A 26,351-nucleotide genomic window follows, 5' to 3' on the forward strand; every position below is an offset into this window, starting at 1 on the left:
AACTGGATTTTTATTCTTAACTTTTTACCTGAAGAAGTTAGGATACCATTCTCCAATAGTGCAAATAATGTAATAACATCAGTGTACAGCTAAATGTCCTTGTTTTTGATGCCACTGTTGTTACAAGTTTAATAATATTCATTCCTAGGAGAGTTAAGTCCACACAGTACTGCTCCCCACACAGGGCAGACACACAGTGGGACTTTTCAGTCATCGTTGCTATTAATAAATCAAAGTACTTTTTCAAACAAGCAACGGTCCATTATTTCAACAGTGAATCCTTCGTTTATTTAGGGGGTGGAATAAAGGTTATTATTTAAGCAACTCTGCATTTTGTGATACTATAAATCTTGGGAAATAAACTATAAAATATATCCTTAGCTTTGGGACATGTTTAAACCAGAGAAAGTGGCCAAACACCCCTCCTAGCCCTTTTACCTTGCCTTGTCACTGCCCAGAGGCAGGGTTCATTGACCGGAGGTGGCAAACTGCAGGGGCAGAATCTCAGAGGGAGAATTTTACATGCCTCTTCATTCACAGAAACGTCTTTCCTGTGAGATGTAGCAGTGACCTGAATAACTGCTTTGTTTTAATGAGCATCTCTGAGCAGCCTCCGTGCACTGAAGCATTTGGGTCAGGGTATTATTAGTGCTGACGACAATCGGTTCTATTAGAGCTTCAAAGATCACATACGCTGCCACTACTGTGCCCAAGATGGCTCTTACCCAGCACTACACATACTTCTGCTCATGCTCCCGACATTAACCTCTTCATATCTGCCCACCTCCCAGAAACTGCGAGACTCATCCTTGGATCCCCCGGGCCTGGCACACTGCAGGAACGGCGGATGCAGCCGGATGCCTGACACACCTGAGTGTGGAAAAGGCTAACGATGCTACTCTTCAACATGAACTAAAAGGCTGCTGCTGCTAGAGCTGGGAACATGTGGAACATGGTACATGCTCATCTCTGGCCCCCAGTGAGAGCTTCCTTCCCTCTTAACTCCGCCTTCTGTATCGAGGACAGAAGCCTCTGCCCCGAGCAGTCAACTCCAGCCACGTGCCAGCTGACACAGTCCACCTGCAAGGAGCTGCCCTCTATGTTCTCGGTTCTTGCTTCTTCAGAGTTAGAGAATCTCTTTATGTTCCCTGAAAGCTCGTGAGACCAGCTGGAAAGTTCTGCGGCTGCTCGCCATTCTCACAGACATGGAAGGACGGCGCGGCACCAGTTTCTGGAGGCTCACTCCACGGCCCAGAGTGCCATCAGAGCCTCAGCCCCCTCCGAGGAGAGAGACACTGGGTCTTTCCATGTGCACTTACTCCATGCTACAAAGAGGCATATATTACAAAGCAGCATCTATGTCTCATAGCTGTTCCAGCAAAACCATTACATCTTGAAAAAATTATGACAATACTAATTTAAATGCCACCATTCATGTCAGCAGCATGTACTGGCTAACAGCTAACTGTGTGCCTTAAGACAAGAGCTTCAGGTCCGTCTGACTTTGGAATAAACACAGATGGTCTAATGAAAATACTACCCACATGTGAAGCAGCACAGGGGCTAATGGGAAGAGAAGCTGAGGTGTAAAAAGCCAAAAAAAGGTACCACCTCAATTTTATCATCTGCAAAATGGAGATAACAACACTGCTGACCCTTGAACAAGTCAGGTTTGAACTGCTGGTGATTATATGTGGATGGTTTCAACAGTAAACACTACAGAACTACACAGTCCACGGCTGGTTGAATCTGCAGAAGTGAAGAAACCAAGGATGTGGAGAACTGACCATCAGCTATACTCAGATTAACCCCTGTGCTTTTCAAGGGTCTACTTTGTCTTCCTTTCTCATAAAGTTGTTCAAAGCAACTGTGAGAATGTTTTATAAACTAGAAAGAGTTTATATAATTGTTAGGGCTTATAAAAACATGTTGTCTATAATGTGTCATGTATTTGTCAAGTAGATACTATTAAATGAAGACAAATTAAGTTTAAAAACTGCTTTTTGGAACTAATTTTTTCCTTTAGAATACTGCCTGAAACAAGCAGACCCTGGGTGGTCCTGAGTGTCTGCTGTCAGTCTTTCTGTAACTTGTTTTGCTGTGCATGTGTTTCAATAGTATTTCACCTCTGAGGGTGTGTATCAATGGCTGTTGGCCAAATCTCTGAACACGGCATCTCTTAGCTATTATTAGCTATTGGTGAAGGGTTAGTTGCTAAGTCGTGTCCGACTCTGTGTGACCCCATGGACTGTAACCCACCAGGCTCCTCTGTCCGTGGGATTTTCCAGGCAAGAATACTGGAGTGGGTTGCCATGCCCTGCTCTAGGGGATCTTCTCGACCCAGGGATCGAACCCGGGTCTCCTGAATTGGCAGGCAGATTCTTTACCACCACCAGGGACTCCCACTATTAGCTACTATTTTCATTTCATTTCCCTTTCTACTTCTATCCTTGAACAACGCAGATTCATGGGAATTTTAATGCTTTGTGAAGTACTTCTGCATTGGGAGGGAGGGTGTAAATAAACAAGGAATAAGGCAATCAAGTACAAATTAAACACTAGCAGGAGGCCAAAAGCATCATAAGCTGGCACATCCAGAGTGAGGAAGAGAGCCCCTCAGGCTGGTCTGCCACCTGTAACAGTGTCACCGCTATACTCCTAGCATGGTTCTCCCAGACTGTCCCCGCCCTTGTTATGCAACTCCCTCACTCACACTAGAATAATCTCATTTCCGCCACTGCTTCTGGATCCCTCACTATGAGGGGCTGAGGCCCAGCAGGCAGTCCTGCTACTCTTCACGACACACCTGACCTAGCAGCGGCTCATCTCCCTCCGCCCCCAGGACAGAGTCCTCTGCTTCCCCTGGAAACCAGGAGAGGAAACACACATGCACAAACTCTAATCCGACTGTGATCCTTCAGACAGAAAACTCTAGACTGAAACTATTCATTTAGATTCCCATTCCCCTCCCATAAAAATCCAAGTTAAAATGAATGGTTCTGCTGCTGAAAATAATAGTTTCTGAAAAATATTAGTTTCTCTGAGAAAGCTTTTTAAACCACATTATAAACCTATAAAAAATGTGGCTGAGTGGGGTTAGGGGTGGGGTGCCTGGCCTCAGAAGAGGAGCACAACACAGACGGTGTGACCAAAGTCCAAATCGAAGTGCTGCTGCTGAGGCGGCGTCTCCCAGCTCCCAGCCGGCCCCTAGTCCCTGAGTTCCCTTCCTGCCGTCTCTGTACCCGCAGCAGGGTTTACACTGAAGTTACGATGCTTTGGATCACGGTACAAGGTGTGAGATTAAAGGACTGCTTTTGTGTCCTTTCTTATTTTTTTGCACTTCGTCTGCCGAACAGAAGAGGCCAGAATTTACCTTCAACCCTGAGCACATGAAAAATATTACAGAGCACATGCTTTTCTGTGACGGATTTGTTCATTTTATCATTCAGCAAGCAAATAATGAAAACATTAGGACGCAGCTGGGGAAGGATGTCTTTTCTCTAGAAGATTCTATCACATACATATCTTTTCTTGTGGTTGCTGTGTTACAATTCCAGATTCTCACCTGTTAGGTGTGTTAGAAGTAAGGCACATCTGTTGTACCTCCATCAGATGCAAAGGTTAGTAACCACTGGCTGACAGTAAAAACCCAGGCTGGTACTTCTTTACAGAATCATGAAATACAAGTTACTCTACTAAACACAAGCTACTCTACTCTACTAAAAATGAAGGATTCTGACTTCCTAATGAGCTGCTCTTGGGACTTTTAATTTGCCTTACTAACATGTCAATTCTGCGTCTACAGCATAAAACTGCAAAGCCGAGAAACTGGAAACACGAGTTAGAAGAAAATTAGAAAGAACCCAATTAATTTGGTCTTTATTGGCTCAAGTTTTCTCTATTCCTTATCCTTCCCTCTAATATTTCAATTGCTCTAAAGGTTGAAAGAGACTCTCAAGGTGCCTTTGATTATCAGTGGCCTTTGCTTTGATAGTCTTCTTAAATGGTATGAACTTCAGAAACAGAATAATTTTTCCTTTCTATTCATTCAACAGATTTTACCTGCCTACGTGCCAGGCAAAGGGGCCGAACTGAAGATCAAAAGCCTGCCCTCGGGGGGACTTACAGAAGGGCTTGCAGGTAAGACTCCAAAACTGTGATGTGTCAAGACATAAACACTACTTTAGAGCTTAGAATTGGGGTCCCTGACTTAGTGAGGCAGGTCAGGAAAGCACTCAGATGTCAGGGCAGAAGGAACAAGCGGCCTTGTAGGAACAAGCACTTTTGCGTGTGGAGGGTTGACACAGTGGAGCAGGATTCTGAAGGGGTGGAGAGCTGATGAGCAGGAAGGTGGGATCAAAGACGGCCCATTGTTGAGTTAGGGGTGTCATGGCAGAGTCTGGGTATGCGGGGTGGGGGTGGAAATGCACTCAAGAGGCTGCATTTAGAGATTTGGAGATAAAACCAACGGGGCTTGATGATAAGCGACAGCCATGGAGGTCTGAGACAGGAGCCTGAGATGTGTCTCGCAGGTCCTAGGTGTGTGTGTGTGGTGAAGTGGGGGGACCCGCACTGGACAGGCACAGTGGAAGGGAAGCCCTTCCAGCATCTGTGCAGCTGGATTCTGAGGAGGGGAGGACACAAGCGGCCCTTGAAAAAAGTCCATTTAAGAAGAGAATGCTTTGGACTTTGGAATGATGAGGAAAGGGTTTAATTCCAAATGACGTCTTCTGGGTAACTGAAGGTAAAACTAGAAACCTTTCTGGAACACATGGGTCTACATTATTTTGAATTAAACTGATTATTCTCTATTGCCCCAGTGATGATTCTATTATCAGGGATAGTCTTGTAAGGTACAAGGTAGACTAGGCTTTTTTTTTTTTTTTTAAATCAAAACGACTCCCAGATATAACTTAAAACTTGCTTTTAAAAATAAATCCCTGCTAGTAAGCTTTTTTCCTGATCATTTTCTTATTTATCCTAAAGTGGAAGGAAGGGGAAAAAAACCCAGTTAAAGACATGCTCTGGTTTGCTGCCGACATCCCCTGGGTTTGCCTGCCTCACATTCAGTGGTCTCTTTCTCTTCATCCCTGCCTCAAATACAGGCAGCCTAGAGAGACAAGACACAAAAAGAGAAAAACAGAGAGACAGCGGGCGAGGGGAGGAGGCTCCGAGTTCCTTCCTGGGACGAGCTGTCCAGGGAAGCCGTCTGGGGGTGGACTGGCAGGCAGCAAAGGCTCTGCAGGAGAGGAGACCAGGGCCGGGCCGGCTACCCTCCTCCTACCAGCCTGGGGCCAGTTAATTAGTTTAAGCCTCAATTTTTTTTTTGTTTTTCTTCAACAGTAAACTGGGAACAATACCCAGATGGGGAAAAGAGGAGGATGGAGAATCTTTCAAGAAAATTAACAAGAAAAACAAACCCAAAGTCTCCCCAATCAACCCAGAACATGCCTGACAATAAAGGGGAAAAAAAAAAGAGTATCTGTTTAAATGACGTGGAGGGGATTCCTAAGACACTGTATAAAAACAGAAGGGAAAAAGAAGGCCCAGCAGCGCTCCCGGGACAGCCCTCAACAGGAGAGCCCGGTGGGCTGGCCTGGAAGGCTGGGCACAGCAGCAGTGTAGACATCCAGGAGGAGGAAGCCTGTGAAACAACCCACTACTAATGCCTACACCCAGCAACGCTGCCATTTTCACGCACTGGTTTTGAACATTTATCTTTTTATTACAATAGCACTTTAAAAAAATCGGCCAGGCACATTCTTTTTCTTAACCACTTTTTTTTTTTCTCACCGACAATGTTCTCTATACATGTACTAGTATTAGTACAGGTCCTAGTAATTATTTCTACCAAGGCGCCCACAAAGTTGAAAGTTTTAATTACCACACGTGGTATGAACTTCAAATGTGGCTGTGGTGGGCACAGATACTGGCTGTTCACTGTGGGTTTTAAATGTTCTATAATTTCCTGTCTAACTCTAATTCTCTTCGGTTTATAGTCTTCAGGTTCAGCAATAACACATTTACAGAGGCAAAATCAAAGCAATACAAAGCAGGTTTCCCAAGAAAGTACATCCACTCACCACGGTTTAAGTTAAAACCAGTCTTCATCACCCCCCCTTCTAGAATATTAAAGTATATAAAAGGCTGGGTTCAACCATTTTTCTCCTGCTCCTGAATTGTATATTGTTACATTAACATGTATTCTTCATGACTCCATTTAAGAGTACTGGCCTCACTAATGAAGTTTCTGTGGTTTAACCAGACTTTGGTTTTTTCCTGAAACATAGTTTGCATTTTATCTACCCACAGGTACATATACTCCATTAAAATAATTCTAATCAGAGGCTTGCTTTGAATTCTGGATAAGAAAGCTGTAACTCTGCTGAGAACATTACATAGTTTGTCTAAGGGGAGTCTCCACATTGTAGGGAAAAAAAGGGATGTGTGCCCTTTAAGAAGTTAGAAAGGAGGTTTGAGGCAGTAATTAGCATGTTTGCTCTGAACAGCAGCTGAGAACCTGAGAAAGGCCAGCCCAGCAGGAGGAGGAGCCCTTGGCAGCCCAGTGAGAAGAAAGATGGGCCTTTCCTCCAAGTGCACAGACAAACGCTTATACACAGAGTTTAAAAGAAGACTACATGCTAGCTTATTTTTTACCCCTTGCTCAAAGAGTGGATTGGCTCGCAAGGAGAAATGACTGCTTTCTGAATCTAAAAAGGTATCTTGTAGTTAGGAAAGTGCCTCCTGCTCCTTTCTAAGGCTCCTCCAACCCAGGAGTTGGGTCTATGCATCTAGAGAGGTGCTCGTGTTTAACGGTTTTATCATTTCAGCGGCAGGAAAGATGGCTTCCTTTAACAACATCTCAAACCTGCCCAGCTTATCCTGGAACGTCTATCTCTGAAGATGTTCCAAACTCTCGGAGAGCCTTCCCCTTATTTCACTGCCTTTCCCCCTACCTGCATTTGTTTTATCCCTTCTCGACCAGATCTGCCTCTACCTCACCCATCCCCGACTCCCCAACGGAACAACAGAGTTCTTTCTGCAAGTCCAGATCTTGCCAGGCAAGGCCACCCTATTCCTGGAAGCAGCTAGTTCTTCAAGCGGAGGGCAGCTTGAACAGGCACAGAGGGCAGAAGCACTTGTACACAGGGACACAGTGCCAGCAGAAAGGAATTTTTTAAAACGGGGACCTCTTGGCATATTTAAGCATATTAAGCCAGTGTAACCATCCACAGGGTCACTGGTCCTCACATCCAAGATCCAGATCCCACCAACCCTCTGAGTGGGCTGCACGGGGCCACTTAATGAGACAGGGCCTATTCTTCCCAGAAACCTTGCTTTGGAAGGGAAAACTTGGTCCAAACCTAGCATGGAAACTTTGGGACTGAGTTAGTCGGCTAGCTTACAATCGAGCTTCAGTCAACTACCCAAACACTGAGTTTTCAGGGCTGATTCCAGTCTGTCCCCTGCCCTGGCATCGCCACCACCCAGAAAGACTGAACGTGTGGCAGCCAAGTGCGATTCTTCCACCCAAGGAAGTCCAATAGCTATTGGCCCAATCCACCTTCATGGATGTGGACACTTTTTTTCTTCAAGAGCAGGAAGATCTCAGCAAGAGGCCACTGCTCACTTCAGCAGATGGAGGAAATGGGAACTTGGAAATTATATGACCAAGATCACAATTAGTTAAATTCAACAACTATCTTCGTCACCATCCATTTTGCCATTTTTTTTAATGTCAAGTGACTGTTGGAAATATTTTATCCCTATAATAATCTGACAAGGTAGCCCAGTTTCTACCTCCACTTCATAGGTTAAGAAATTAGGCTGGCGATGGCTCAGGAAACTCAAACAGCGGCTCTGTATCAACCTAGAGGGGTGGGATGGGAGGGAGGTTCAAAAGGGAGGGGATGTATGTATGCCTATGCCTGGTTCATGTTGAGGTCTGACAGAAAACAAAATTCTGTAAAGCAATTATCCTTCAATTAAAAAATAAATAAATTTTAAAAAATGAAATGGGGGAAAAGACTAGAAAAATAGAATGTCAAAAAAAAAAAAGAAGAAGAAAGAAATTAGGCTGGGATAGGCTAAAATGACTTATGTTCTATTACAATTTTCCAAGAATTCAATCCTTATCAATATTTGGATGAAGGAAAAAATGAGATCTATAAAATTCTGTAACCATTAATGCTCCCCAACACAATCTCTTCCCGTGTTTTCAGAGGCATCAGTGGGGTAAACCTGAGAGCCGCTTCCATTCTCTGCTGGTCCCTGTTCTTGGGGCAGCCTGTGAAGTGGTGTGATGAGCAGGGATGTGATGAAATGTGGTTCCACCATGTATACGGGTTTTCTTCCATGAGTGAGATTACAGAGACAACAGAAAACGGGGCTTCACAATTCCCAAGTCAAAGTAAGGAGCTAAAGGCAGCAGCTGGTATCCACTGCCTGTGTGTATGTGTGTCTCTCTGTGAGTGTCTGGATCATTTCCTGGGCTTCCGAGAGTTAACTGGGAAGGTTGTGAATGGAGAGTCTTTCAGAGCTGAGCAATGAGATCTTGTTGGCATATTCACCTTTAAAAGGAACTCTCTTTTTTCCAAAGTGGGGGTGGGGGAGGTGGAATTCCCCTGCCAGAGAGGCAGCATCCTGGAGGGGAGGGGCTTTCATGAGGAAAAGGTCTGCAGCCCTGCAGGGCCTTGCCTGCCAGGAGGCAGAAGCAGCAATTCACAAGGATGCCACCTACAACCACATGGTGGTTTTGCATATCGTTCCTCAGGGGCTGCCTTTTCAAGGCATTAATATATTTTGATTCCTTCCAGAGAGAACTCTATCAAGAAACAAGCAGAGAGAACCATCTGACAATTATCCTATTGCTTACCTTAATCAGTTTAAAGCAATTTTTGAATGAAAAAACGAAGCCACTCTCAAGTAAACCAAGGACCTACATCTGACACCCATCTGAACCAAGATTTAAACTTCTTAGACTATTTTCCAAGTCTGGAACCACCTGGCATCTCCACGGAGCCAGCCACAGTGAATATGCCTGACAGTTGTTAAACGAATGTACATTTTTCTAAAACTCTTCCACTAGCTGCTTAGTGAAACAGATAAGAAATTAAATGCCTTCAAAGTTGATGTCACAGGAGAACAGGTAACCCTCCTACACTGTTGGAGGGAATGTAAACTGGTGCTGCCACTTTGGAGAACAGTATGGGGGTTCCTTAAAAGACTAAAACTGAGCGACCATATGACTCAGCGATCCCATTCCTGGGCATATATTCAGAGAAAACCATAATTTGAAAAGATACACACCCCCCAATGTTTACAGCAGCACTCTGTACAATAGCCAAGACATGGAAACAGCGTGTCTATCAACAGAGGAATGGATAAAGAAGATGTGGTGTACACACACACACACACACACACACACACACTGGAATGTTACTCAGCCATAAAAAGAACAAAACAATGCCATTTGCAGCAACATAGATGGACCCAGAGACTGTCACACTGACTGAAGTCAGTCAGAGAAAGACAAGTATCATATGGTATCGCTTATAAGTAGAATCTAAAAAAGGGTACAAGTAAACTTCTCTACAAAACAGAAACAGAACTACACATGTAGCAAAGCAAACTTACGGTTACCTGGGGGTAAGCCGGAGAGATAAACCAGAGATTGGGTCTGACACAGACGCACTGCTATACATAAGACAGATAACTAACGAGGACCTACTGTGTACAGAGCAAATTCTGTTCAGTGTTCTGTGATGACCTGTATGGAAAAAGACTTTAAAAAAGAGTGGCTATGTATATATAAAACGGATTCCCTTGGCTGTACATCTGAAACCAACACGACGTCATAAATCAACTATACTCCAAAAGAAAAAAAAAGAAAGGCTGAAGTCACTGCAGTCACTCCCATCAGAGTGCACCAGCACCACGTCAGACTCCAAGTTTGTTATTTCGTTGGCCCTGGCTCAGGCATCTGCCTATGTGGCAGTTCTTTAGTTCTGTTCTCACGAGGCACATTACTAGACAGCAGCGTGCTGCGGATATGTTCAAATCTAGTGTCTGTTGTAGGCATACACAGACTATACCTGGCTTCCTGGGACAGGGTCTCAAAGGGCTGAATTTTCTCTTCAGTTGGACTTCTACCCAATAAGCTTAACGACAGGAATACATCTTTACTAAAATGACATGGGAGGACACCTTCTAGGACTGACATCAGTCCACAGTACTTGTTTAGTCTAAAAACCACAACTCAAAAGCCTCTAGGAATAGTCTGGAACCCACCAAGGAAGCTACCTGATCTCCTGTGAAGTTAATTTCACCCCGACAGTCCTCTGTCATCTTCCTATTTATAGATGAGAAAACAATCTAAGAGCCCTCCTGACGCCTCACTCAGGTGGCGCTCCTGGAGAAAGGGCTTTCACACATCTGATATTTCCAGGTAACCGAAGTTATTCAGACTGGGAAAAAGATGCACAGGAAAACGGCAACACCCCGAGGAGAGACTTTAAAGTTCTAAATTAATGATCATCAAGCATAAAGCTCTAAAGCAGGAAACAGCCATACCACCCATACACGAAATAAAATGAAAAAGAATAAAAAAAATTTAAAATATCCACTGTCATGAGACTGTAGGAAAACATACACTCACATGGATGATCATAGTTTGGTACGATCCTCTTCAGTTAAACGACAAGATAATGCCTATCAAAACCATAAAATGGTCACTTTCTGATTCAGTAGTGGACATCTTAAAAATCTCCTCCAAATAAAACTCCATGAATAAAAATGTATACTCATCTGTTTGCATAACAGAGGAGCCTGGCATGCTGCAGCCCATGGGGTCACAAAGAGACAGACATGACTGAGTGACTAAACAACACAGATAGTAAACTAACTGGAAACCTCAATGTCCAACAGTCTAAGAACACTTGTAGAAATTACAGTGCATTAAAACAAAACACATTAACACTGTTATTATTTACCTTTATGTAGATAAGTAACACCTTTATAAAGGGTACTTCATATCTGCACAACTTGGGAGCAAGGCTGGGAACTTCGACCCCGAGGAGCCTGCCAGTCGCCTCCTCCAGACCCCGAGGCCAGGCTGCCCAGCTCTCCCTTCGGCTGCCCTCCTCCAGGTTTCCTCTGAGTGCAGCTGCCTAAGGCCCTCAAAGGACAAGTGTCCACCCAGGGACACAGCCTCGGAGCCAGCGGACCATCTGGTAAAGTGCATGCACTCTGTCTAGTCTCAGTTCAACACACAGAAGGCTTTAGCTACATTCTGGAACTCTGAGAATATGGGTGCCTCTGTGCACCACAGAGCCTTTTCAGACCCACCTAGCAGCCAGCCCTTCCTCACCGTAATTATATGCAATTCGGTATTCCACTCTGTTGTCCATAATGTCAGCATCTTGGAAAAAATTATTCAAAAACCAAAACCAGCAAATTTCCCCTTCTGCCCCACCCCACCCCTCCACAATCATATTTTAGGCAATGATTCCAAGGATAAGCTTAATTTCTTTCTCTGACACCTTTTCAGGGTTCACTACATAAGATTTTTTAAAAATGACACAGATCTCATGATTTCCTATTTCCCCTCCACTTCTTTGCAACTTAGATTTAAAAGTTTTCTAGCTTTCGTATTAACTCAAAAAGCTAAATACAAATCAGCAAACATTATTAAAGAGGCTGAGAGTGCTGACTCACGTGGACTGCTTTCGTACCACCATCTTCCGTCTGCTACGCATCAGCCACAAAACGAAACATTGCCCTTCTCTCTCTCTCTCTCTGCGGTTGCTGTCCTACTCACACTCACATGCCCAATGACCTCACTTTCTTTTACCTGCCAGGTCTAGTCAGTTTCTAGATGCTATGAACTTTAAATTCTAAAATGTTGTTAGCATATGCCCACTCCTCTGATTCCTTTACTACCCTTTCTTCAGCCCTTACCATCTCCTGTATAAATTTAAGCCACAGCCTCTCATCTGGTCAGTTTGCTTATCTCTCCCTACATCCTTCCTGAATCTCTTTCATACAACACACACCTGATCATATGATACACCCTTAGAAACTGTCAGTGGTTTTGCACTGCCCATAAATTAAAGGCTACGACAAAGCCCTCCGCCATCCATATATATGACACATACTAACTATTTTTGGTGGGAGACGGAGTGTGGCTGTCCGGAATCATTCCATGAATTCTTATTTTGCATCTCCGTTTATAGGGCTGACCCGTCAAAAATGCTTATTTAAAGAACTTTATTACCAGGTAGACTCTTTACTGTGGCCTTAGGTAATCACTATCAAAATTTACCAACTCACAAGAATATTAATGCTTTTACTTAGTGTGCAGGCAGATTTTATTCTCTGCCTTCTGCTCCTCTCCTTTGAGGAGTCTAACTCCTGAGGGTGTTCATGTGGGCTAAAGCTATTTCATGAGACAGTAATTAATACTGCACCTTACATACCAGAATCCCTGCTCCCCTCAAACTAGAGCCTCCCACAAGAGTAATAAAAATGAGGAGAAACTGTTTGTTTTATGTGCAGGGCAACTTTGCTATCTAGAAGGATATGTTCTGGACACTCCTGGGACGAACCACTAATTGTGCTAGGATGAAATGATACAAACCACCACTTACTGAGTGAGTTTACAACGGGAATGCATCTTTGCCAAAACAGCACGTGAAAATGCCACTCGAGGGCAGACGCCAGCCCACAGCACACGCCGAGCCCCTCTCTAGGCACTTCCCAAAGAGCATCTTGTTTCACACTCAGCACAAACTGATTTACGGCAGGTGCCGTCTGCTTCCATATTTCACAGATGAGGAAAGTGAAGTACAGAGGTCAGTGGCTTGAGCAAGTGACTAGCTAGGAAATTCCCCAGAAGCAACGTGACTCCAGGTCTGACCTAGCCCCCTCCACACACCTGTGAGGGACAGAGGTCCCCACCTCACCCTAATGTCAGACTCTTGGCTTTCTAACAAGGACTCGGATACGTGCTGAACTGAAACGAACACTTAACTTTTATGTGCTATTTGATCCCATAAGCTCTTTAACATTAGCAATACCTAGTTTAACCTCTCAGGGATGAATTATTCGGCCTAATATACAGTGACCTGTCAATATTCTTATTTATGGTCCTTCAGCATGCTCAAAGAATAGTTTGAGCCTTATAAGTTTTATTTAAAAATCAGGGGTAAAGCTTCTCTTATCATCCCTGCACCCCTAAAAGAAATAAAGAAACAGACCGTAGGAAAACTCTTCCAATGTGTAAGGTAATATAAACAATAAGATTAAAAATTTCCAAATTTCACAGGAGATTCCCCAGAATTCAGAAAAGCCAAATTTTAAAAGAAAATTAACCCTTTCTCTGAAGGTTTGGTCTCAAGGCCATCATGTAGGAATAGAAAAAGAGATATCTATCACACGGATAAAATGTTAAGAAAAATAGGAAATAAGATAATTACACAACTTTCTGCTGCATGATAACATGGCAACAGAGAGATGAACAACCCTTAGTGCCTTAACGTTACTGTGGACAGGTTGTGCCAGCTGTGGTGACTGGGGGCTGGGGAGGGAGGGAGTGTGAGGAAGACTGAAGAGGAGGAGGAGGACAGAGAATAATGCAGGAATGAGGGAGAAGGTCAGCGGGCAGAGCAGGGCCAACGGGCAGGCAGAGTCACTAGCGGAAGGCGGACTGGAGCTGAGGGCAGAGACCAGGAGTCAGAAGAAGGTTCAGGAGGACCTGGGCTGACGGCTGCACCCTTGCAAGGCTGCTAGCTTAAGGAGCACACAGATGGGGTTCAGGGAGAATATGTCTTTATTTTACAGATAACGGGGGAAACTAATCAACCCATTTTTGACATTTTAACACGCAATCACACGTTCAAGATAATCAATGCATTAGTACTTTTACACTTGGCAAATTATGTTTTTTGTCACAGTTTAGAGTAAATTAAGGTGGATGCTAGCCTGTTAGATAGAAGAGGGCAAATTATTACTACCCATTATTTAAACTTACAGACATTCAGAAACGTAAAGAGAGTGAAAGCCGTTTGTACAGGAGTGTTCTAGCTTTCAGCTGTTTTCAGGTTAGTGTAACTTAGGCTTACAGGGAGAGGAAATAATATGTTCTGAAGACTTTGTATTATTTTGCTAAAATATCACACTTGTCAAAACACCTGATACATACCCAGGCCAAAATGGATCTTTAATCAAATATATGTGGCCTTATCTCAGCATGATAGGACTGAGAACACACTTACTGAGCAGACCAAAGCTGAAGGCATCTGCTAAAACCTGAGATAAAACTAGACTCAAAGTGACCTTGACAAACTGAAACAGCATCTATCAAATTAAATAAAAGAAGTCAAGTTAGTGTCATTTTAATTTGTTCTTAAGTACATTACGGAGAATAAAAGCTAGACAAATAAAACTGAAAAGGACCTCGCAGTCATAGTGGAACATCAGTTCCAAGAGCCAAGAAGCATAACTTTTAAAAACATTTAAAAAACCAACACATCACTGGGGGCAAGACTTCCTAAGTATCTGTCACTAAAGCCAAGCCATCCTGTATTCTGAGGGTAAGGGACTGGTGTCTTCTCTCTTCCTGTCTCATTGGGAGGCTTGTGAGAATAAAACAGATGTGCAGTGTATTGAAAAACTAAATTCAATATCCCAAGCTAGCATTCTGTTCTAAAAGAGGGATGTAAAATACAGAATGGGATCAAGGGAAGAGAAATGTAATATTCTTAAAGGGCACTGGTAGAGTGAGTGAGTACAATACAAGAAGATAAAGCGGCAGTATGAGATTTATTTAAGAGACTGGTCGTGAAAGTAATATAGCATTCTATGCTGGTTACATCTCAAGTTTAAAAAACAGAAGTAGGTCAGCTGTTGTGAGACCTGGTACTGAAGGAGACAGCGGGAGCTGCAGTCCTGACAGCGCCACCACGGAACCGCAAGGTCTCAGTCCGGGTCTCCACTGTAACGACAAGTGTAGGGACCAAAAAACCCTGTTTTCGTGCCTTTTACCTTTAAGTGAAACATTCCAACTGAGACAATTAAGGCTGTAATCAATATTTTAAAATTTAAAAACTACTTTCAATGTTCTCTATCTAATGTACTTCATGTTATTTAAACCATATGAGGGATGGGTTAAAGAAAGAGACTGCTTTCTTACATTCAGCGTATTTGTTTCAACTATAATGTTCCGGATTTTATTTTGGGATCAAAGCTGACAAGGAGAAGACTAAACTGTTACTTTTGGTAGACAGGACTCCTGACTAGGAATTCCTTACTCCTGAAGATGGAGGGGGTTGTGATTCAGGGTGGTCGCATCACAATAGGGTATTCGCTACCGTCTATGAACTAGGCTTGAATTGAGACAGAGGATCTAGTGATTGCTGAGAAGGATTTAGCCTGCTGATTTAGGATTCAGGCTATCAACTGGAAAGGGACACATACCAAAAACTAACAACAAACCAGCCCACCAACTACTGTAAGCTTCAGAGGAAAGCTGGCAAGCAGGCCATCAACTGGACAGGAAAACACCAAAAACTAACAGCAAACCAGTCCACCAACTACTGTAACCTTCAGAAGAAAGCAGGCCATCAACTGGGCAAGATGATGATTAATAGATCACTGAGCTCCCAGAAGCAACTGAAGAATTTTGTACTGACTTGGCCAAAAAGTCTGTTACAAGAAAACCCATAAGAACTTTCTGGCGATCCAACACCCTAGGGTCTTAAATTTTACGTCCCTTTAGGACTCTCACAAATGCCACTGTGGGGGAGTCCCCTGGTGTCCTCGTGGTTAGGATTCTGGGCTTTCACTGCCATGACCCAGGTTCAACCCCAGGTCAGTGAACTGAGATCCTGTAAGCCAAGCAGTGTGACCAGAAAAAAAAATGCTGCGTGTCTAAGAAGCAAATCTACTTCAAACTTGGGGTCTGGGAGTGACACTGAGGGTAGAGAGCGGAAAGGGGGAGGAAAAAGTCCTGTGAGGAAGTAAGGGGACAGGGAAAAGGTCTCAGAGGGGAAGGTGAGCTCCTTGTGGGGCAGAGTTAGAATGTTCTCACTTAATATATATGTAGATTTCACACTAATTACATCCGTGACTATACGAGTACTTTTTCTCAGACACTGATAAACTCTGGGGATAATGCAGTGATAAAACAGCTTTGTGGGGAAGACGTAATGGGAAGGGAGAGGACAGTATAAAGTGTCCAAGAATACTATGATCCTGGCTGATAAAACACTTATTAAGTATGACTGGAAGTCATCAGTACATGTGTCAAGTATGTTTTAAATGTAAATCAACACAAAAATCTCTCATCTGACTATACATCACAAACTAAACAAACATGTACACATCTGTTTCCTTTCCATAAAAAAAAAAGGAATAAACTAATCAAAGGAATAGACAAATTAATGAGGACATGAAGAAAGGGCAGGGAAACAAACAGTGCACAGGAGATGCCCAAATTCTAAAAACCACAAACAGAACAGGCAGAACAAGTGCTTCAGCTGATGGAAAGCAAGCAGAAAAGGCATGCGGGAGAGGAGTCACTGAAAGCCAGTCACCTTGTGACCTGGAGTCTGGGAACTGCAACACTCAAGAAGTGGGGGTGTAAGCCGAGGCTGGAAACCAGAACCTTCACTCCAAGCTTTTATGAGGAGCTAGGTCCCTTACTCACCCCCACTTAACCAGGTGACTGTCCCCTCAGAGAAACAGTCAGAGAAGAAAAAAGTTGTTGAAAATATCAGAAATGAAGATAAATAAATAAAACGTTGATCAGATGAAGCTGAAGAAGGCATGGAGAAATCAGAACAAAAGGAGCTAGAACACAGAACAACAAAGCCAGTAGGTGAAGCCAGGAGATACGATTCCTAATTAATAAGAATTCCAGCAAAAGGGGAGAACAGAGAAAACAGGAAATTATCCAAAAAATAACACCTGACAATCTTCCCGATCGAACAGCTATGAATTACAGATGGCAAGATCTCACAGCAGCCACCCAGTACATGGAAAGGCCAACAAAGGCCTATGGTTTGAGATTTCAGAACTCTAGGGAAATGAGAAGATCCTCAGACTTTCAGAGGAGAAAGACTCAATGCAAAATTAAGGCTGAAAATCAGAGCAGTTCCAGTCAACTGTAACACCTCCTTCTCTAGGAACTAGAGAACAGGTCAGGAACTACGACTCCAAGACAGTGAGAGACAACTAGATTCTATACCCAAGCAACCTTCTGTTAAACAAGAAGATGGAAAAAAGACATCCCGATTCACACGATCTCAACATACTGCCTCCCGGGCATCCCTTTTCTCCTGAAAATGCTAAAGGATGATGCACACCATTAAATGACGGCCCAGACCAAGTAAGGGGAAGGCATGGGTAAGAAATCAGCATTCAACAGAGGGAAGACGCAGATGACGACGACGATGAAGAATGCCCCAGAAAAACAGGCACAAAACAGACCTGAAGAACAAAACCCCCCGGGAAAGTGTGAGTCGGAAATGTGTGGTCCAAGAAAATAAAAAGCAAGTAAAAACATGAATTAGTAATTCTAGTGAAGTAAAAAGTTTTAAAACAAAGAAGTTATAACCACAGTATTAATTTCATCAGTATTACAGAGACAGATGTTGAAAAATGAAAAAAAAAAAATCCATAGATAACCCAAACAGCAGTAAAAGCTTATTTTGTTCAGAAACAGAGGGAACTGGCAGAGGACAGGTTTGAGAAGGGGTGAAACACTGATGTTTGTTTTAATGAGTCGGAGGAGACTAATATGACCCTGTAACCTGTGAACACAAATTACTGATAAAAGTAAAAGCTAAACAAATCTCTAAATTACTTCATTTTCTGTCCCTCATTTAGGCCTAAAGGCTTTATTATTATTATTGTACCGTATTAAGTTACAGGTATACAACACAGTGATTCACAATTTTTAAAGGTTATACTCCATTCAGAGTTATTACAAAGCACTAGCTATATTCCCTGTGTTGTCCATTAGTCTTGGGGCTTTACTGTGGAGGAATTACCCTGTGATTTGTAAGAATAAAAAGTATGGCTGAAACAAATGAAGGTGGAAGAAAAAGAACCTGAAGGAAGTAACCGAGAGCCGCGCTGGCGGGGATTTCTGGTACTCACCATCTCTCTGGCTATTTCCAGCGCTTCCTGCAGGCCATAGAGCCGGCCACAGACCAGGTAGATTCCATTGGCCCAGAGAATGCAACCCTCGTGGACCCAAAATTCATTGCTGTCGAGAGGTAGTTCAGGGATTTGTAACTCCAACTCGGGGCCACCTTCTGAAGTGGTGGGCACGGAGGGCTTTGAGTCCGAAACAGTCTTCTCGCTGCTGCCCTCGGGGGTGGCTTTCTTACAAGGGAGCCCCCTGGACAGGGAGCGGGGGCCTCCGGCACAGTCTTCTGAGCGGTGTCGCCGCTTAAACCTGGGGTGCGCGGCCAGGCTCCTCTGCTCCTTCTGCTGCTGCTCCTCCTCCTCCTCAGTGTCCGTCTTGGAGCCGTTCGAAGCGCTTTTGTGCCGGACCTTCACCTTGCTCTGCGTTTCCGCGGCCCTCTTGGGAGGTGGATTCTTGGGGAGAGTGGCTGCATAATCTTGGGGGTAAAAGGGTCCAAAGAGGTCGCCCATGTTCCGGTAGCTGGCCCACTTGCCGCACAGACAGCAAACCAGGTGCCCCATCACAGAAGACTCTGTCACCACGGGGCCCTGCAGCACGAAGGACGAGGCCGGCAGAACCTTGCTCTCCGTGCTGCTGGGCGGAGGCGTCAGGGACCGCTGGCCCTTCCGCCCCCTCACCAATTTGGTCTGCTCCTCCTCCTCTGCGTTGATGATTGTACACACGGCTCCAAGTTCACACTTATTTACTACGTGGATATAAGGGAAAAAAGACTTGTTCTTGGCATCGGTTTTATCCAGAGGCTGGGTGGCGTACTTCAGCTTGATCTCCGGTTCTTGGGGTTCTACGATGGGAACGGCCTGTTTGGTTTTCCGCTTCCTGGGCTGCGCCCCAGGCTTCCTTCGCTCCCTCCGCTGCCTCTGCTTTTTTGGCTTTGGCTCTCCATCGGCAGAACCTTCTGGTATCTGAGGGGGCTGAGGGGGTGGCGGCGGGGGCTGCTGCTGTTTCTTCTGCTTATTCACACTACCAATGGGTCTTCCTTTCTTCTTTCCTGAGGGGAAGTAACCCTTTGGGGGGAAGCCTTCCTGTTTGGGGGAAATTGTCACAGCATCACTCTCCTTCTCTTCAGCCTTGGGGTTTGCCTCGGGAGCCAACGTGCCCACTGGAGGTACATTCTTTGAGTCAGGAAAGATCAAAGGTGCTGTTCCACCAAGGGACCCGTCTGGTCTCCCCTGGTTACCCCCAGGCTTCTGTGAGGTTGCGGATGCCATGGCACCGGGGGGCTCCTTCCCAGCGGCGACCGTGTCGGGGTGCGTCTCCGTCTTCACCTTGTCATCCCCACCACCGCGCCACTCCTCTGAAGACCGGGCCAGAGGCTTCTCTCCGCTCAGCTCCTGGTTTGCGGGACAGGTCAGCTCAGCTATCACCTCGCCTTTTCTCTTCTCCAGCTCAGTGTCCGGAACAGCACCGCTCCCACCTTCTGGAGGGCCGCTTTTCAAAGACAGGATGTCATCAAGAGTAACCGTGTCGCCCCCGGTCTCCGCGCTGTTCGAGGACGCACTCCTCCTAATGTTTGGGGATGTAATCTTCTGGACGATAGCTTCCAGTTTCAACCCCCGGCCTTTCCTTGGGGGCAGGATTTTGGTCTTAGCAGGCCCTGTAAGGGTAACCGCTGGGCAGTTTCTACTATCTGGACTCGGAAGGTCCTTGGAGGATTCCCTCTTAGGGATGGACTTGATCTCCTGACTGTGAGAAAGATGGGCATAGGAATTGTACGCTTTATCAGTGCCTTCTTTTGACGGGTGAAGGAGGCGCCCTTTATCTTCAGTATTGCTGTTCTTCACATCCTGTGACTGTCTCTTACTGGGAATGGGAGAGATAAAAGAACGGACACGCCTCCTCATGATTAAGGGGTTTTGAGAAGAATGATCCTCTTGACCTGGAAGTCTCAGCATAACGTTACTCGGTTTGGATGACTGCGTAGACTCCAAGAGCCCGTGTCCATCCGTCTCATGGGGTGGTCCGTACCTTTTCTGATTGGACATTCCTGGAGGGCCGCTGCTTTTGGCTGGAGAAGTCTGCCGAGAGAGATCCCAACAAGATTCTTGCTGTAACTTCTGGGAGCCGTGCTTCAGTTCAATGCCTTTGTTAGAAAGACCATCACTAGACATGAGGCAGCGCCCGCCATCCTGACCGCTGGGGTCATGGTACGTCCCCATCGGTGGGCCATACATCATGCCATCTTTGTCATTCTTCAGGGGGCTCCGGACTCGGTCAAGAAACTGCTGCTGCCGTGGACTCTTGCGGGGTCCCTCCTGCCTGTGCTGAGCCGCAGCAATCACTCCCTGAGCAGAACTGCCGCCCCAGTCCTTGTATTCCTCTTGCTGCTGTTGGTACATCTGTCTCTTGTAATGGAGCTGGGAATTCAAACCTGCACTGGGGTCCCCATAAGCATGAGCACGCGTGTTTGTGTGATAAGCAGAGGCCAGGCTTTCCGAATTGGGAGAAAAGGGAGCGTGCAAAGAACTCCTGTTGGCCCTCTCGGAGAAGGTCATGTGTGGGCTCATGTGATGAGGGTCTCCCCCTGGGCCTCTGCTCCTCCCAGGGGACATCTTCAACTTCTCTGAAAAGTCATGATACTGAGAAGGGGACCGACCCCTCATGCCCTCCCGACCGCCAACTCTGCCGGGGACTCGCCGCATGGACGTGGGCCTGCTGTCCTGCGGGCCGTAGTCTGAGATGGAGTCGTGGGCCGCCGCTCCGGGGCTGGCGTTGCCTCGGTAGGACTCATGCTTGATGCCAGCAGGGTGGCAGTGCTCACCCGATTTCTTGTTGTTGAAACTAGCTTGGGACTTGGACTGTTCAAAGTCTTCCTCTTTTATCTGCCCACTCTGGGATTTCAGCTTTGTTTCCATGGACACCAGCCCACCTGGAAGAATGACCGACTGACTTAAACTGGGATTGAGACGCTCATTCCTCCCGAGTCTGGTGTCGGTGCCCATGTGTCCCAGCGAGTGAGCCCCCGGGTCTCTGACAATCTGTCTTAGTGGAGAAATGTCACAGATGACTGATCTTCTCTCAGAGAGGGAACCCCCGGGCTCATGGGCTGATGATGGAGGCTCTATTTCAAACTTTCTGGGAATTGGGTAGTCGGCCAAATTGATCTGTTTCATCTCAGGAGCCGTGCCACTTGACTTCCTTTCCCAGGGGCCCCAGTGGGGGTTTTCTAACAGGGACCCAATGCTTTTGTTCAAAAGGCCCCTGCTAGCTAACTCATTGGTCTGACTCACTAAGACATTAGGCCTTGTGGCTCCTTCGAGGCTGCCAGCCATGGCCTGGTGCTCCTGAGAACCCCGGGAGTACCTCCTGTCGGGGTGGTGGTGGTAACCCTGAAGCACCTCCTGCAGGAGGCTGGGGAACTTCTCATTTCTGCCCTTTCGCTCCCCGTGGCTGGTGAAGTCCCCCTTATCTTGTCCTGTAGGATACTGGGCAAAGCCGCTGATGTTTCTCGGCACGGCTGACCCCAAACTGTCTTTGTAACTATAGCGCAGGCTTCCAGGAGATTTGCTGGGCTCAGTCCTGCCTGTGAAACCAGAGCCCCCTGCGGAGTGCCCGCTCTGGCCGTTCCCTTCCCCGTTGTGGTTGGAGTTACTGTCTCCACTCTTGCCTCCTTTACTGCCTCCCCCCGGAGGCTCTGGCTGGGGAAGGGGCGCGTGGCTGGTCTCCTTCGCCGCCCCGGTGCTGGGCGGCCTCTGCGTGGCTGCAGGGTCCTCCTCCTGGGAGCCTTTGTCCTGCCCACCAGGCTTCTCCACCCGGCCTGTCATGGCTTCCCGGGAGACGATCACCCCGACTGTCTTCTCATTGACTTTTGGGTTGCCCTCAGATGACAGTGGCGTGTCCTTGGCACCCGGTGAGGCGGTCTCTTCTCGGGCTGCGGGACTGGCGCTGAGTCGGGGGGCTTCGTTCTGAGCTCCCTGTGCTGGAGAGGAGCCTGCCTTCTCCGAGGCCCCGCCCTTGTAGGTGGTGTCCGAGCTTGTGCTCTGGCCGCTCAGCTGCCTCACCCTCTCACCTTGATCCTCAGAACTGCTGGAGCAGCCTCCATCCAGCGACTCTGCCAACGGGGACTTCAGCTGTTCTTCAGCCTGTGAGGAGCCTTCTGAGTTTGGGCAGCTGTCTGTTTTCTTAGCTGAGGAGGAGGGCCTCTTGGAGGTCTTCTTCTGAGGGGTCAGGGCGTCGGAAAGGAGCATGTGCTGAACCGTATTAGGAAGGTTGGCCACCTGCGTACTCAGGGCACTCAAACTACTCAAGCCGGGGTCGGTCAGCCGCTTTTCGGGCACCCCTTCCAGCCCGAACCCTTTGAAGCCTGCAGCGTGAGAGTTGGGACTGGGCATCATCGACGGGGTTGGGCTGAGCTGAGGCATTAACTGCAGGATTCTGTTTCTGGAGCCCATTGGCACATTGCCTTGCCCACACTGGAGGTTCTCCCCGCTCTGCGTGAGAGGAGACGGGGTAGAGCTACAGCTTGGAGACTGAACCACGGAGGCAGCTGGGGAAGGGTTAGAAATGGGGCTGAAGTTCTGGTGAAACTGCATGGGGGACCTCACGGGAACCTCGGGCTGGCTGTACTGCCCGACCTGGCTCTGCAGGGGCAGCTTGGGGGCGGCGTTGGAATACTGCATCACGTGCTGAGGGGGGTGCTGCTGCTGCTGCTGCTGCTGCTGCTGCCCCTGCTGGGTCCCTGGTGGAATCTTGGCTTGTTCGAAATTCTTCATAGACTGAGGCTGATAGCTGTAATTGGACTGTGTTCCGTAAGCCTGTGCACTGGAGCCCACGTTATGCCCTTCGTACTGTGATCCGGCGTTCACGCTGTAACTGCCGTCATAGCTCTGCCCAGACTGGCTGAAACGCTGCGGTGACGGGAAGGAGGAGGCGGCGGCGGTGGCAGAAGACTGGTAGTGCTGGCCGAACTGCCCCACTCTCAGCTGGTAGCCGGCGGCGGAGGCCGGCAGAGTTGAGGGCCGCTGCATGGGCTGCAGGTGGGAGGCGCCGGACGCCGGCTGGCTGGCGGCCTGGGGCAGGGGCTGATGGGACTGGTAGAGCTGCTGTCGCAGCTGCTGTACTTGCTGCTGCTGCTGCTGCTGCTGCTGGCTGGAAGGCTGCTGCTGGTACTGAGCGCTCCCTGGAGAGAACGGCCCCGCGTAATCCTGTGAGTAATGAGACACACTGCCCAGGGCAGAGTGCTGTGCTTGAAACTGGCCCACGTGACCCTCACTGCCGTACTGATTGCCAAAGCTGCTCCCCTGGGGGGGTCCGTAGCTCTGCACCGGCCCGGAAGGCCTTCTCGGAGGAGGCTGCGGGGTTCCTGCGGCCACGGGGTCCTTGTTGCCGGCCATGTAGTAGAAGTCTCCAGCCTCCTTCCTGAAGCCCTGGTAGCCCTGATGGCCGGAGGTCTCGCTGGCCATCGCAGCCGCCGCCGCTGCTGTTGCTCGTCGCCCACCGCTGCTGCTGCCGCCGCTGCCACCACTGCCTCCACCAGCACCCCCAAAATTCTGGAACATCTGGGCCTGGCGAGGGCTGAACTCCTCTATCCGGGATGAGCCGTGCACCTCCTGGGGGTAGCTCTGCTGGTTCCCGTGGTAACTGCTTTGCTCCCGGAAGGACTGCATACTGCTCAGCAGCGCAGCAGCAGGCCAGCAGCCCTCCTGGAAACAGAAGGAGAAAAGAGAAGCATGAGACACACCATCTCCCCAGCACAAACAAAGCCAAGTTTAGAGACGGAGGGGACACGTAAATTCAGATGCCCAGGTAAAGTTAATTACATCTCCTTTATTTCTTATCTGGGCTTCCCTGGTGGCTCAGCTGGTAAAGAATCTGTCTGCAATGCAGGAGACCTGGGTTCGATCCCTGGGTTGGGAAGATCCCTTGGAGAAGGGAAAGGCTATCCACTCCAGTACTCTGGCCTGGAGAATTCCATGGACCGTATAGTTCATGGGGTTGCAAAGAGTCGGACACAGCTGAGTGACTTTCACTTTCCTATTTCTTATCCTGTCTGTTTCTAAAGACGCAAATAAACAGAGAAATGGCCATAAGTGTGAGGCCAAACTCTATGGTAGTAGGAAAAGAAAACACTCTGGGTAAATACAAACTACAGTATACTTCACTAAAGACCTCTCTTAAACAAAGGAGCCCCGCCCCCCCCATTCAACTAGGTTAAAATATGGGGCTATATTATTATTGTCAATAAAATACCCAGCTATTTTAAAATAAGTCTTCCAGTTGTGGTGGGGGAGGTGTGAGAAAAACACATTCATTTAGTCTGTTCCATATGTTATTAGACTGATCACTGAACATCATGTGAGAGCCTCACATAATGATGAGGCAGTCACTCCCCTGGCCTATTCCCTCCCTGACTTAAAACAGAAGTCAGCTCCGTATATCCTAATGCATGTTCTTGCAGGTTTACTATAACCACCACCAACCTGTGATGCTGGGTGACCCCAGGACACTCAACTCTTTATCACTGATGGGTGCCTCACTGCTTCAGCCAGACATACAATCTCAGGGGGTAAACCTCTTCTTGACACGTAAGTATGTCCAAGACCCCCCCACCGCCATCACGCCCCCATCCTCAATTCCCATGCAAATGGACTAGGCAGCATAAGCCAAAGTAGCAGTGATTATTCTTCCAGATTTTTTCCAGAGGTGTGCAAGAAGATTTAGCATCTCTGACCCTCAATGTAGTTTTTGACTTGCCAATATAGTATTCACAAAGTTACTACTGTCCATTTCTATGAAAGAGGGAATTCAGTCACACAGGAGGACAGCAAAAGATACAGAGGAAAATTAGAATTCACAGAGCTTAGGACCTAGACTCTTTACAAAGTCATCTGATTTGGTCAACACTGCATTACCTTACTCAACGTAATTCTCATGTAATGTAATATTCCTCTTACACAATTAATCATGAGCTGATTTTATTTTGCCTTTCGCCTGGGCCTGTCTCCTTCTCAGAGTCAGAGATGAAGAAGAAAGGCCAAACTGCTCCAACGGATTTTAAAATCTATTATTCAAAACAGAAATTATAAAACACACATGGGTAGGTTAAGACAAAGTTTTCCTACAAAGTTTTCCCACCTCTTAAATTCCCTCTCAGGGGAGCTGAAAAAGGAGTTGCAGCAGGAAAGGCCGTGGTCCCTTTTAAAGGTTAAGTAGATTCCTCATGTCCAAGCCCTGCAGTAGCTCCCCATCTCATCCCAAGTGAAGCAGGCCTGGTAGGGCCACCCCCACCGCATAACCTCTCTGACCTCCTCCTCTGCCTCTCTCTGCTCTAGTTCTGTTGTTGTCTCCTTGCTTCTGGGACAGGCTACCAGCCTTTCCACACGGAAACTTATTAGCTCTTCCTCCAGGCGCCGGCTGGCCCCTTTCCTTCCTCCCCAGTCTCTGGACAAACGTTACCTAACCAGTTCGGCCTTCCCCTGACCAGACTATTAAAAACAGCTACCTCACATGCTCACCTGGGCCTTCCTGATCCCCCTGCTACGTCTCCTCCCCAGTGTTTATTCCCAACAAGCACAGATACACACAGCCCCCCCAGCCCAACAGAATGCAAGCTTCCAAGGGCAGAGAGCTGGTGCCTTTTTGCTGTAATCCTGTCATGAAAACAGTAAGGAGCACAGGGCAGGCATTCTGTAAACCAGTACACGGACAGGAGGTGAGCCTTAGAGAACTGGGCTACAACGTCCATACTCGAGGCGGTAGGGTGGCAGTGATTATGAGAGGAGGGCAGGGAGGGAAGACAGAACATGACGGATCTGAAAGCTAGATGACGCTTAAGACTTTGCCTGTAAAATTCTCCGGTTCTAGGGGAAAAACCCAACTCAAGGCCACATGAGGGCTGTGAGGAGGCTGCAGAAAGCAAACATGGATCAGAGCTGAAGACGGTCAGTCAGGTAACGCCAAACTCTGAAAAGCTTGAGCCACTTCTTCCTGAAATATCTTAAGTCTAAACAGCTAGACAAGAGTCTACTACTTGGATATTAAGTTTGATGATATGATCACATGACCCAAAGGCACCCTTAAACATTCACGAACAGTCTCAGCATCTAAAGGACACTGCTTCTCAGCCTCCTCAGACTGCTGTTCTCTGCGCTGCTGGGCACCAGGTAACTCCTACTGGAGTGTTTGCTGCAATGCCTGACACTGT

The 26,351-nt window shown here is 46.9% G+C and overlaps 1 protein-coding gene across 5 annotated transcripts in view; it reads right to left on the reverse strand.

Moving 5' to 3' along the window:
• TCF20 (transcription factor 20) overlaps positions 1-26,351 on the reverse strand; it is a 188,542-nt gene that overhangs the window by 23,432 nt on the left and 138,759 nt on the right. For all 5 annotated transcript variants that reach the window (XM_065944963.1, XM_065944954.1, XM_065944944.1 and 2 more), the window contains exon 2: positions 18,160-23,850. In XM_065944963.1, coding sequence (XP_065801035.1) covers positions 18,160-23,850 — 5,691 coding nt within the window. The remainder of the gene's footprint in view (positions 1-18,159; positions 23,851-26,351) is intronic.

This window comes from Muntiacus reevesi, chromosome 1 (assembly GCF_963930625.1).
Source record: "Muntiacus reevesi chromosome 1, mMunRee1.1, whole genome shotgun sequence".
Classification (NCBI taxonomy): Eukaryota; Metazoa; Chordata; class Mammalia; order Artiodactyla; family Cervidae; genus Muntiacus; species Muntiacus reevesi.